The following is a 12,790-nucleotide window of genomic DNA, read 5'->3' on the forward strand; positions in this document are numbered from 1 at the left end:
TACATTGTTAGGAACTGTTAATCTGATATCCACTGCAAATAGAAACAAACCATACTAATTAATTAAAGATACTTTTTATAAGTAAAACTGACATAGTTTAACCATCTTATGACCTTTCTAGTTGAAGTGTTAATAAGCTATAAGTAAGTGTTCCACATTTTGCCCATTTTTCCCATTATGAGGGCTATAGTTCCTTATTTTGGAGATCGAAGATTGAGAGCCACGGCATTGCTGCCCAGTATGAAAACAGTGGTCCTGGACTCCCGTCCATTTTTTTAAGGAGCTATGAAGATAGAGATAAGTTGTCGGGTGTTTCTTGCGTTTTATGTTGGCTCCAGCGTGCGTCGTTTGTTTATGTTCTTCCCATATTTTGGGTGTCTTTTAAGTTGTATGTGTTTTAATGATATTGAGGGCTATAGTTATTAAATAACGGCTTTCACTCTTCATAACTTTCAGAAAGAAAATTACGAAATCTTTATTCTTTGAAGTAATTTTGGGCGGTTCACTACAGTACTGCCCTTTTCTTCACCATTGTGAGTTTATCCGAATCTCATGAGCCGCTAAGAAGTTGTCAAGTATGGTGGTCTGTATGTTCATAGATTCATAGGTAGATATTAGGCTATCTGCCCTAGGGCATTTATAAGCCTAGCCAGAGTGTGTTTGGCTTTTGCCTCCATTTTAGATTCGTTAACTGTGCTACTGTATAGTAGGTCATAGAAGATAGCTCTTTTAAGGTTATTTTACTGTGCCTCTGTCTAGCAGGGACACAGAAGAGATCCCAGGGATAAACTTACGATCTCCCATCCACTCGTTAAGATTTCTCTTGAAGAGGGTCAGTGAGGGGCTCTGCCTAACATGAATTGGGATTCTGTTCCAGAGTGAGGGGAGCCTCTGGGATATGAATCTGTCCCTCCAGCATGTCCTATTTATTGCTGTGCTGAGGTTTAGGTCCCTGGAGCGTGTAATTCTAAGGGATTTGGATTTCCTGAGGTGGGGCATGTCCATTAATTCTGGGTTAGACATGGCTTTGTACGTCAGGCAGAGATCACCTCTGAGTAGGCGGTAAGCAACTGAGTAGAGCTGGAGTTTCTTCAGTCGAACTGCATAGGGCATCTGTTTGAGGCCTGTGATTCTCTTGGTGAGGTACTTTTGGGGTCTCTCCAGTTGCTGCAGGTGTCGGGTAAGGTACATCCCAAATGGGGCATTGTATTCAATTATGGGCCTGATGAGTGATGAGTAGAGGGGCACAATGACCTCTCTTGATCTAAATGTGAACCCTTTTGTGATAAGGTGGGCTATATAGAAGGTTTTTCTAACCACTTTGGCAACATGATTGTCAAAGGAGAGATTACTATCTACTTGGGTCCCCAAATCCCTAATTACTTCTTCCGTATTTAATGGATGACCACCTATGTGGTAATTTGTGGGCACTTTATTTTTCCCAAAGGGGATGACTATGGACTTTTTGGCATTTAGCTTGAGGCCGTGGCTCTGGCACCAGGTATCCGTCTCTGTGAGACCCTTTTGGAGGATGCCTGTGTCAGCCAGAGAGTGGATTATGGCTCTGAGTTTGCAGTCATCTGCGAACTTGGTCAGCCATAGTCCTCCCATGTTAGCCTGTACCTCAGAGAAGTATATATTGAACAAGAGAGGTCCCAAGACTGAGCCTTGTGGGACGCCACTTGTAACTGGTTTAGAGTCTGATGGCACCTGCAATTCTGACCATGTGGGTTCTATCCCTGAGCCAGTTTGCAACCCATCTTGTGATATAGGGGTTGATATTTAACCTGGTAAGCTTATTTATGATGCCCGAGTGGGGTATTGTGTCGAAGGCCTTTGCGAGGTCCAGGTAGGCTGTGTGAACTACCTTCCCCTCATCTATGGTCCTGGTAACTGTTTCAAAGAAGTCAACTAGGTTAAAGAGGCAAGATCTGCCCTTAACAAAGCCGAATTGGGTAGGGTCCAGTGCCTGGAGGTTCCCAATGTCTTTGTTTGTGAGTTCCATGATGATACGCTCCATAGCTTTGCAGACCAGACTAGTCAGGCTTATAGGGCGATAATTCCCGGGGTCCGTTGTGGCACCACCTTTGTGGAGCGGGACCACTGTTGCTGTATGACATTCTTTGGGTACATATCCTGTAGTAAGGCTGAGTTTGTACAGTGACTTTATGTGAGGGTTCAGTTCTTCTTGGAGCTCGTGTAAGATGCAGCCCGGGACACCGTCCGGTCCCATTGATGCTGTGCTTTTTGCTTTGGAGAAGGCAGCTTTTACCTGTGCATCTGTGATGTCTGGGAGGCTACATTCTGTTGGGATAGACATTTTCTCTTTTGGGGGGCAGGGGGGGGAAGGGGGGGAGAAGTTTGCACTGAACCTGTCTGCCAGGATGTTGGCAATGTCTGTGGGTTCAGTGTATTTTTTGCCATTTTGCACTGACTCAGAGCATATCTGGGAGTTGCCACCCAGATTCCTGACATAACTAAAGAAGGCCTTGTGATTATCTTTAGCGTCTTGGGCAATGTTTCTTTCGAAGCTGGCCTTTGATGATTTTATGAGCGATCATAGTTTCTTTCTATTACTGATCAGAGATGCCTTCGCTTTTTGTGATTTTTGCTCTATCTTGTAGTAGCTTCCTCCTTCTGTTGTATAGCTTATTTATGGCCGGGGTCCACCAGACAGGTCTCCTGCTTTTGGAGGAGTGAGTCTTGGTTTTATTTGGGATAGCACGATCCATGCATTCCTGTAGGTGCTCATAGAATGCGTTTGTGAAGGATTCTGCTGTTTGGGCAGTATTTTCCACTGGTCTGGGGGCTTTGAAGGATTCCACCTCGGTTTTGAGAAGTGTGAAGTTTGCTTTTGAGAAATTTTTCACAGTGATTTCCTTGGCTGGGGGTGGGGATGGGATATGGATGTCCAGTGAGATTAGTTTATGGTCTGATCTTACCAATGAGGGGTTTACCTCTGGTGTGGAACATAGAGTCCCCATGTTGGTGATGACCAGGTCCAATATGTTGCCCCCTCTTGTGTGAGTGGTGACCAGTTGTTCCATAGCATTTGAGTTTAAAAATTCTAGGAACAGTTGGGCAAGGGTGTTGGGGCTTGAGTAGTTTTCCCAATCAATGTTTGGGTAGTTGAAGTCACCCAATATCATGGTGTTTGGAGAGACCTTCATATTCTCCAATGTTCTCAGGAAAGCCGAGTGGGGTTCCTGAGATTGGGAAGGTGATCTGTAGCAGCCTACAAACTGAAAGGCAGTTTTGCCCACTGTTAGTTGCACATGGATGGTCTCCGATTGTTTGTGCGGTGCCACTAACCTGGAGGTGTGGGTATCTTTGATGAATACGGATACTCCCCCTCCTTTTGTGTTTCGGTCCGGGTTTTGGGGCCAAAAAGCATGGTATGAGATATAACCTGGTAGTGCTGGAGTGCTCTTAGGAGCCTTGAAAAAAAATACAGTATTTAAATTGATTTTAACTGTGTTGAAGGAATATTAACTGAACTGGAAGTTTTGACTCTGCTCTTCAGTTAGTCCCACCCACCCTCTCTGTTTTTGTTTTGGTGTTAATCTTAGTGGCCTTGAATCTGCCCGCCCTCTTGTAAATTTGTGTCTGGATACTCCTTCTGGGCCCATCTCAATTGCTCACTCAACTGAGTGCAGTGAGATCATATTCTGATTTCAGGCACTCCTACTGTGTACAAAGAGAGCATCTGGGAAACAGAAAAAAAATTAAGCTTGTTTCCTGCCTTTCCTGTTAAGTGGTATAGACTATTTGTAGGCTTCTGAGCCCCCAAGCCCTTCTGTGTTGGAGAGAAGCCTTCTATCTTATAACTAGCCAGTTTTCTAGTTTCAGCACTCAAATCTGTTTCTTTGATCTCAGCACTTGTTCAGAAAAAAAATTCATCTGCTTTTACTGTACTTGTGTTTCTACCTACTTTATTTTACTTTTGCATCATCTTAAAAGTACTCAATTGTATTTATTACTGCTTGGTGTAACTCATTCTAAGCCTTTTGGTTTAAACACTTGGGCTTCGGACCAGTTGTTTTGCACTGAGAGGGTTTGTGGTCTGCACTGTAGTGGCAGAACAGGTAGCTTACATCCTTCTAGGTTGGGAAATGCTGATTGAGGGCTCAGTGTCTGTTATTCTAAAAGTGTATTAATTCTGGCTGAAGCACTTGGGCTTTCAGGCCAGTTATTTTACATTAAGAGGGTTTGTGGTCTGCACTCTTGTGGGAGGAGAGGCTGGACTCTGCCCTTCTGAGCTGGGAATTTATGGTTAAAGGCTTATAGTGCATGCATATCTGAACTGCTTCTTACTGAAGTTGGTGCACCTTGTTTGCTGTGGCATAGACTGGATTTGGGCCTGCTGGATCTAGCTTTGTTTGTGTAACTTGAGCACTAATCCAGGCATTCTCTAAAGTATTCAATTGTATTTATTACTGCTGGGTAGTAACTTGATTAACGTGTAGCTATCATTCTAAGTCTTTTGGATTAAGCACTTGGGCTTCAGACCAGTTGTTTTACATAAACCCCCGCCCGAGTCTAAACCTCAAGATGCGCAAACTCTCCTTAGCATGGAGAACATCGATATCTGTGCAGTAACAGAAACCTGGTTCAGGGCTCCTGAGAGCACCCCAGCACTACCAGGTTATACCTCATACCATGCTTCCCCAAAACGACGAACCACAAAGGAGGATCGATATTCATCAAAGATACCCACACCTCCAGGTTGGTGGCAACACGAAGCATCAGAGACTATCCATGTGCAACAACAGTGTAAAACTGCCTTCCAGTTTATAGCCTGCTACAGACCACCCTCCCAAACCCAGGAACCCCACTTCCTGAGAACACTGGAAAATATGAAGGTCTCTCCAAACACCATTATATTGGACTTCAACTACCCAAACATAGACTGGGAGCATTACTCTAGCTCCAACACCCTAGCCCAAAGGTTCCTAGAATTTATAAACTCAAATGCTATGGAACAACTTGTTACCACTCCCACAAGAGGAAAACATACTGGACCTGATCATCACCAACATGGGGACTCTATGCTCCAGACCAGAAGTGTATCCCTCACTGGTAAGATCAGACCATAAACTAATCTCACTGGATATTCACATCCACCCCACCCCTGCCCAGAAAACCACAGTGAAAACTTCTCTAAAGAAATTTCACACCTCAAGAGGTGGAATCCTTCAAAGCCCGGCCTGTGGAAAATATGGCCCAGACCGCAGAATCCTTTATAAACACATTCTATGAACACCTTCAGGAATGCATGGATATCATCCCAAATAAAACCAAGACCCAATCCTCAAAGGCAGACATCCTGTCTGGTGGACCCCAGCCATAAACAAACTATACAATAGAAGGAGGAAGCTACTAAATGATAGAGCAAAATCCAAAGGAAGGCATCACTGATCAGTATTAGAAAAATAAAAATTGTCTAAGGCCAGCTTTGAGAAAATTGCACAGGACACTAAGGATAATCACAAGGCTTTCTTTAGTTATGTTAGGAACCTGGGTGGTAATTCCCAATATGCTCAGAATTAGTCCAAAATGAAAAAATACACTGAACCCACAGACATTGCCAACATCCTAGCTGACAGGTTCAGCAAACTTCCCCCACCAAAGGGCAAATATCTATCCCGGGCCCCTGACATCTCAGATGCTCAGGTAAGAGCGCCCTCCAAAGCAAAAACACAGCATCATGGGACCAGATGGTGTCCCGCCTACATGAACTCCAAGAAGAGCTAAACAAACTATACATAGAAGGGTTAAGTACTCCCACCCACCCTCTCTGTTTTTGTTTTGGTGTTAATCTTAGTGGCCTTGAAACTGCCCGCCCTCTTGTAAATTTGTGTCTGGATACTCCTTCTGGGCCCATCTCAATTGCTCAACTCAAGTGAGATCATATTCTGATTTCAGGCACTCCTACTGTGTACAAAGAGAGCATCTGGGAAACAGAAAAAAAAAATTAAGCTTGTTTCCTGCCTTTCCTGTTAAGTGGTATAGACTATTTGTAGGCTTCTGAGCCCCCAAGCCCTTCTGTGTTGGAGAGAAGCCTTCTAGCTTAGTTTTTTTTTCTTATAACCAGCCAGTTTTCTAGTTTCAGCACTCAAATCTGTTTCTTTGATCTCAGCACTTGTTCAGAAAAAAAAATCATCTGCTTTTACTGTACTTGTGTTTCTACCTACTTTATTTTACTTTTGCATCATCTTAAAAGTACTCAATTGTATTTATTACTGCTTGGTGTAACTCATTCTAAGCCTTTTGGTTTAAACACTTGGGCTTCGGACCAGTTGTTTTGCACTGAGAGGGTTTGTGGTCTGCACTGTAGTGGCAGAACAGGTAGCTTACATCCTTCTAGGTTGGGAACTGCTGATTGAGGGCTCAGTGTCTGTTATTCTAAAAGTGTATTAATTCTGGCTGAAGCACTTGGGCTTTCAGGCCAGTTATTTTACATTAAGAGGGTTCGTGGTCTGCACTCTTGTGGGAGGAGAGGCTGGACTCTGCCCTTCTGAGCTGGGAATTTCTGGTTAAAGGCTTATAGTGCATGCATATCTGAACTGCTTCTTACTGAAGTTGGTGCACCTTGTTTGCTGTGGCATAGACTGGATTTGGGCCTGCTGGATCTAGCTTTGTTTGTGTAACTTGAGCACTAATCCAGGCATTCTCTAAAGTATTCAATTGTATTTATTACTGCTTGGTAGTAACTTGATTAACGTGTAGCTATCATTCTAAGTCTTTTGGATTAAGCACTTGGGCTTCAGACCAGTTGTTTTACATTAGGAAGGTTTGTGGCATGCACTGTGGTGGCAGGACAGGTAGCTTTCATCCTTCTAAGTTGGGAACTGCTGATTGAGAGCCCAGTGTCTGTTATTCTTAAAGTGTATTAGTTCTGGTTTAAGCACTTGGGCTTCAGGCCAGTTATTTTACATTAAGAAGGTTCGTGGTCTGCACTCTTGTAGGAAAGAGGCTGGACTCTGCCCTTCTGAGCTGGAAATTTCTGGTTAAAGGTTAATAGTGCCTGAATATTTGAACTGTATCTTACTGAAATTGGTACACCTTGTTTGCTGTAGCATAGACTAGATCCAGGCCTGCTGAATCTAGCTTTATTTATATGCTTGTTGTTTGTTTGCTTGTTATTTCCCTGGAACGCTAATTCCACCTAATACGCGGCTTCTCAGTGCTTCTGTGGATCACTAGTGATATCTGCATTGCTTACTGTACTTATTTCCTTGTTTCACTTGAAAGAAAGTTACTGTTTGTCGTTTTTGCATTTAAGTTACCTGTAACACATTGCACTTAAGTTACCTGGCACTTGGTCACTAAAGCAATTATATGTCAGCACTAAAAATTAAAAGCACTACACCCTCACTCCCCACTGGCCCTTGTTTTCAATTATTAAGGAATTCTCAATATTATTCTAGCATGTCCAAAGGTCAGTTGTCAATCTCCTCTCCGGTCCAGCTGGTGAATCTGGGAATCTTGAGGCAATGTTACAACTGCCTCATGTACACAGATAACCCTCTCCTCCTCCCAACAAATTCCAACACATGTGAGAGATGCAACCATATAGCCAAACTGGAGGCTAAGCTATCTCAACTCAGTGCTGGCATAACCAGTCAGGAGGAGAAGGAAACCACACTCACTACAATTCCAGTCTCACATAGACCTACCACGACAGCAAACCAAACACATAATCACACAAAAACGTACTCGGAGGCTCTAAATAAAGATCTGCCTAAGCAGCAGAGACCTCCAAAGCAGACACCCAAGCAACCGCTACCCCAAAACAAAACACGTGCAACACATATCTCACAAAGCCAGTGTGCCGAACAGTCAAAGCCCTTAAGACTAAACAACACACCTGATACACTTGTAATAGGTGACTCTATCGTCAGGCACACTGACGTCCCGCTCACCAGGCTGAACAAGGAGAGGGTCACGGTGAGCAGCCTGTCTGGCACTCAGGTCACTCCAAGACAAGTACAAATATGACTCAGTCATTGTCCATGCTGGTGTGAATGACCTGAGACATACCTGTGAGATTAGTTTATGGTCTGATCTTACCAGTGAGGGATACACTTCTGGTCTGGAGCATAGAGTCCCCATGTGCCTGACGTATAAAGCCATGTCCAACCTGGAATTAATGGACATGCTGCACCTCAGAAAATCCAAATCCCATCGAGCTAGGACATGCTGGAGGGACAGATTCATAACCTAGAAGCTCCCTTCACTCTGGAATAAAATCCCAGTCCAGGTTAGGCAGAGTCCTCATTGACTCTCCAGTGTTCAAGAGGAATCTTGATGAGTGGATGGGAGATCGTAGGTTTACCCTGGGTATCACTTCTGTGTCACTGTTAGACACTGTTAGACAGAGACACAGTATACTAACCTCGAAAAAGGGCATAGCAAAATAAATTTAAAATGGGTGGCGAAAGCCAAACACATTCTGGCTAGGCTTATAAATGCCCTAGGGCAGATAGCCTAGTATGAACCTATGAACCTATGAACCAGGTTTCTGTTACTGCACAGATATCGATATTCTCCATACTGAGGAGAGCCTTGAGTGCATGCATCTTGAGGTTTAGACTTCTGGCGTTGAGTAGCATTACCCTTAGTTCTTTTCTCCTTGTGTTGTCTATGGAGGTGGGTTTGTCTTTTGAGCCTTGCCTAAAAAAGGCACTATGGGGGTGGCAAGAGCCTTAGCCAGTATTCAAAAGCCCAGGGGTGACAGGTGCAAGCCGTCCCTAGTGAAGCAACGTGGCTTGTCGAGCATGTCATCCCAGGCTGACAGACACTGGATCCCCTTTGAATGACACCAATACTTTAGCCAATTGTTAAAATTGATCATTTTGTCTTTATACTGTGGCATCATTCTTGGTGAGGGCAAGATGCTACTCAAGGTCAGGGTCATACCGGCCTGGGCTACATGATCAGAGAGCTCCTCTATGTCTCTTTTCATGTAGTCCAGGGAGGTACGTCTCAGGTCATTCACACCAGCATGGACAATGACGGAGTCATATTTGTACTTGCTTTGGAGTGACCTGAGTGCTTTTGTTATGTGACGGATCCTGGCACCCGACAGGCAGCTTACAGTGACCTTCTCCTTGTTCAGTCTGGTGAATGGGACTTCAGTGTGTCTGACAATAGAGTCACCTATTACAAGTGTATTTGGTGTGTTGTTTAGCCTTAAGGGCTGTGACTGTGTGGCACACTGACTTTGTGAAATATGTGATACGTGGGTATTGTTGTGGGGTAGCGGTTGCTTGGATGTCTGCTTTGGAGGTATCTGCTGCTTTGGCAGATTTTTATTTAGAGCCTCTGAGTATGTTTTTGCGGGTTTATGTCTTTGGTTTGCTGATGTGATAGGTCTATGTGAGACTGGATTAGTGATGTGAGTGGTTTTCTTCTCCTCCTGACTGTGCCAGTCTTGGGTTGAGAGAGCTCAGCCTCCAGTTTGGCTGTATAGTTGCATCTCTCACATATATTTGAGCTTGTTGGGAGGAGGAGAGGGTGGTCCTTGTACATAAGGCAATTGTAACATTTTCTTCTCTGGTTTGTTTATACGATGGACACAGGGCTTTGTTGGTGTGTAGGGTTACCACCTGTCTCTCTTTGGGCAGTTGTGTCCTGCACAAAAAACTAAAAAACAGCAAATATCCTGAGATTTTAGGACAAAAATAGTTTCTATGTTTTCTTTAATAGTTGCATAAAACAGTTATTTTGTATCTGAAACACTTAAATGTTATATGAAATAGCATAAGCAACTCAAATACAAGAAGAAGCTTTTATTTTGGCAAAAAATGAAGTTATGTGCTTTGCACTGTCCATGGGTATGTTTTGTACTGCAAAATCTCACTTTCTACAAAAAAAGTCCCACTGTGAGCATTTGAAAAGATGGCAACTCTTTTGGGATGTAGTTACCCAAAACACACACACACACACACACACACACACACACACACGCACACGCACACGCACACGCACACAAATATAAATGTGTTTTCCTTCGCTTTTGCAGGGGGTGGGGCAAGCATCCCAGGGCCCACACCCCTACTTAAATATACCAACCCCGAGATGGCACTACATCGAGGAAGACAGTGAACCACTACTACTTCTACGCTATGAATATTCATGATGTCATAGGCAAACTCTGCATGGCGTGTCAATCATGCGTCATTTGCCTGCTACATCTCAGCTGTTAGGCAGTCGGTCAGTATGGCCACGCCCATTTCTGCGTGAAACGGCCGCCAGTGGGTTAATAGGGACAATTTTTAAATATTGCTATTACAAACTTAGAAAGTTGATGGAATAACAGATTGTACATTAGCACGAATTTTCGAGTTTGAAGTCTGTTACTGTAACTCGAACGACTGTCATTTATTAACTTCAATCCTTAATACTTTGCCAGAAAACTTAACATTTTACGAAGGCGGACCTAAAATCACGGCAAAAATGTGTAGATTCTGCGAAAATGCGGAGAGTTGTACAGTAATATTCTAATGAGGCAGACTGAAGTGTGTGATTACATGACTGATGTACCATGAACCAAACACTGGTAAAGGTGAAGGCCGCAGACGGCAGAGACGTGGCTTCCTTTTGCATAGATCAGCGGAGGGAGTGTGTTCGGGATCTGAAGAAAGCTGCGTTCGAAACCGGCTGCTGCGGACTCCAGCTTGAGGAGATGTGCCTTATTACTGGGTGGTCGCAAAATCTGGACAAAAAACAGTCCAACTCACCAAGTCCGGAAAAAAGGCACTCCAACTCGCAAGGGGTACTGCATCAGCGAGTGGAAGGTGATGAGGAGAAGACATGCGACATTGACATCTGGGAACTCAGTGGCAGGCCACAGTCGGATGAAGTTCCTGTCGAAGTTGCAGTTGGTGGCACCACCCGGGGAGCGGCTTGTTTAACTAGGAGGTATGAAAAGACCCCTTCTGGCGAAGAACATCTCTTGGTGTTTGCACCTGTACCGGGCGATGGGACCAGGTATGCAGCGCTCTGGGTTAGAAGGTCCCACCGGGTGGGGCAGGTGAAGGACTGCCTGCTGACATGGCTGGGACTGTCAGGGGAAGGTGAGAGGTACGTGCTTCGCAGTGGTAAGGACACTTTGCCAGATGAGAAGACCCTAAAAGAATGTCGGATTCAGGCGGAAAGTCTGCTGTGGATAGAGCCTGCCCACCAGCTAGAGCACATTCCGGTGACAGCAGAGGGGTGTTGGTGGAAAGACTCGGTGCAGGTAATGGTACCCCCAGAGGAGACCCTGCTGTCAATGAGAAGGCGGATCCTGGACGCCCTAACATGGCAACCCAGGCTGTCTAATGCATGGAAACCTGAGAAACCGCAGCCCGAAACCTTAAACTACTGGCTCTTGGAAAAAACGCTTCCTGTTGTCATTATTTGTGGTCAAGAAAGTTACCCGAATTTGACTCATAGTCTCAGGGACAGCGGTGTAAATTCAAATAGCGAGATACTAGTAACACGCTGTAAGTTACCCAGTATATTTACGTAGTGTGATTTCAAATGTATTATTTAGATTTTGCTGTGAGTGAGTGAATTTGGGGGTGGGGGTTGCTTGGGGTGGCTACACAACACCTTCCCCTGTACTCCATTTCAGATACTATCCTATAGTTTGGATTCTATTAGCACTTGATATGCTTAACTTTCAAACAGGTACAGATGGCATCACCTACCTTGGTAATTGTGACCTCAGCAAACATGAAACGCAGTGAAGTCTGTAGAATTGTTGGACGTGAAATATATTTCAACTTTTTTCTATTTGTTACAACAATTAGTTCATGTATGTGAACTTTATTAGTATGATTTATAGGTTCATAGAATGATACTAGGCTATTGGTCTGGAGGCCCTTATAAGCCCAGCCAAGAATTTCACCCATGTTCCCACAAGTAATCAAAACACTGAAGGACCAACCGGACAAGATCGGCGTTTAGATCTTTAATACACAAAGGTGAAGAAAAAAGTGTATTAAAGATCTAAACTCCGATCCTATCTGCCTGGTACTTCGGTGTTTTGTTTTGATTATTGGTTACTTTTATGCACCGGTTTCTCCCTTTTGACTAGTTTCATGTTCCCACAAAGTCAGCACCTGTTTCCCCTGTCCAGCAGGGACACATGGGATCCCAGAGGTGTATTTTCTGTTTCCCATTTAGTGTACAGGTTCCTCTTAAAGAGGGCTAGAGAGGTACTCTGCTTAACATGGAGAGGGAGTCTATGCCACAGGTGGGGGGAGTCTCTGGTACACAAATCTATCCCACCAACAAGTTCTATTAATGTCACAGACCAGGTTGTGGCCTTGTGTGCGGGTTACATGAGTGGATTTTGACTTAAGGATATGCATCAACTTCATCAATGCTGGGTCTGAGATGGCTTTGTATGCCAGGCACAGGTCACCTCTGAGCAGTCTGTATGAGACTGAGTAGAGGGACAGGGCTTTTAGCCTATCTGTATAGGACAGATTTTTGAGACCTGGATTTTCCTGGTCAGGAACCTCCGTGGTCTCTCCTGCTGCTGCATGTGCTTGGCTAGGGGGGTATTGTACTCAATAATGGGTCTGATAAGGGAGGAGTACAGGGATGGCGTACAGCAACGGTTATTCCGCTCCACAAAGGTGGAGCCACAACAGACCCCGGTAACTATCGCCCTATAAGCCTGACTAGCTTGGTCTGCAAGGCTATGGAGCGCATCATCATGGAACTCATTAATAGAGACATTGGGAACCTCAAAACAGTGGACCCTACCCAGTTCGACTTTTAAGGGCAGATC

At 44.4% G+C, this 12,790-nt stretch overlaps 1 protein-coding gene and 1 long non-coding RNA gene across 2 annotated transcripts in view; one reads left to right on the forward strand and one right to left on the reverse strand.

Moving 5' to 3' along the window:
* The window catches only part of LOC122815153, a 56,856-nt gene extending 46,207 nt beyond the window's left edge, over nt 1-10,649 (reverse strand). Inside the window, exon 1 of the long non-coding RNA XR_006366932.1 lies at nt 10,549-10,649. This is a non-coding gene — a long non-coding RNA (uncharacterized LOC122815153). The remainder of the gene's footprint in view (nt 1-10,548) is intronic.
* The window catches only part of LOC122815152, a 160,403-nt gene continuing 157,808 nt past the window's right edge, over nt 10,196-12,790 (forward strand). The window contains exon 1 of the mRNA XM_044087406.1: nt 10,196-11,492. Within this exon, the coding sequence (XP_043943341.1) occupies nt 10,550-11,492 (943 nt within the window). The 5' untranslated portion in view covers nt 10,196-10,549. The remainder of the gene's footprint in view (nt 11,493-12,790) is intronic.

Source organism: Protopterus annectens, chromosome 11.part0 (assembly GCF_019279795.1).
Source record: "Protopterus annectens isolate FY-2018-M chromosome 11.part0, PAN1.0, whole genome shotgun sequence".
Classification (NCBI taxonomy): domain Eukaryota; kingdom Metazoa; phylum Chordata; order Ceratodontiformes; family Protopteridae; genus Protopterus; species Protopterus annectens.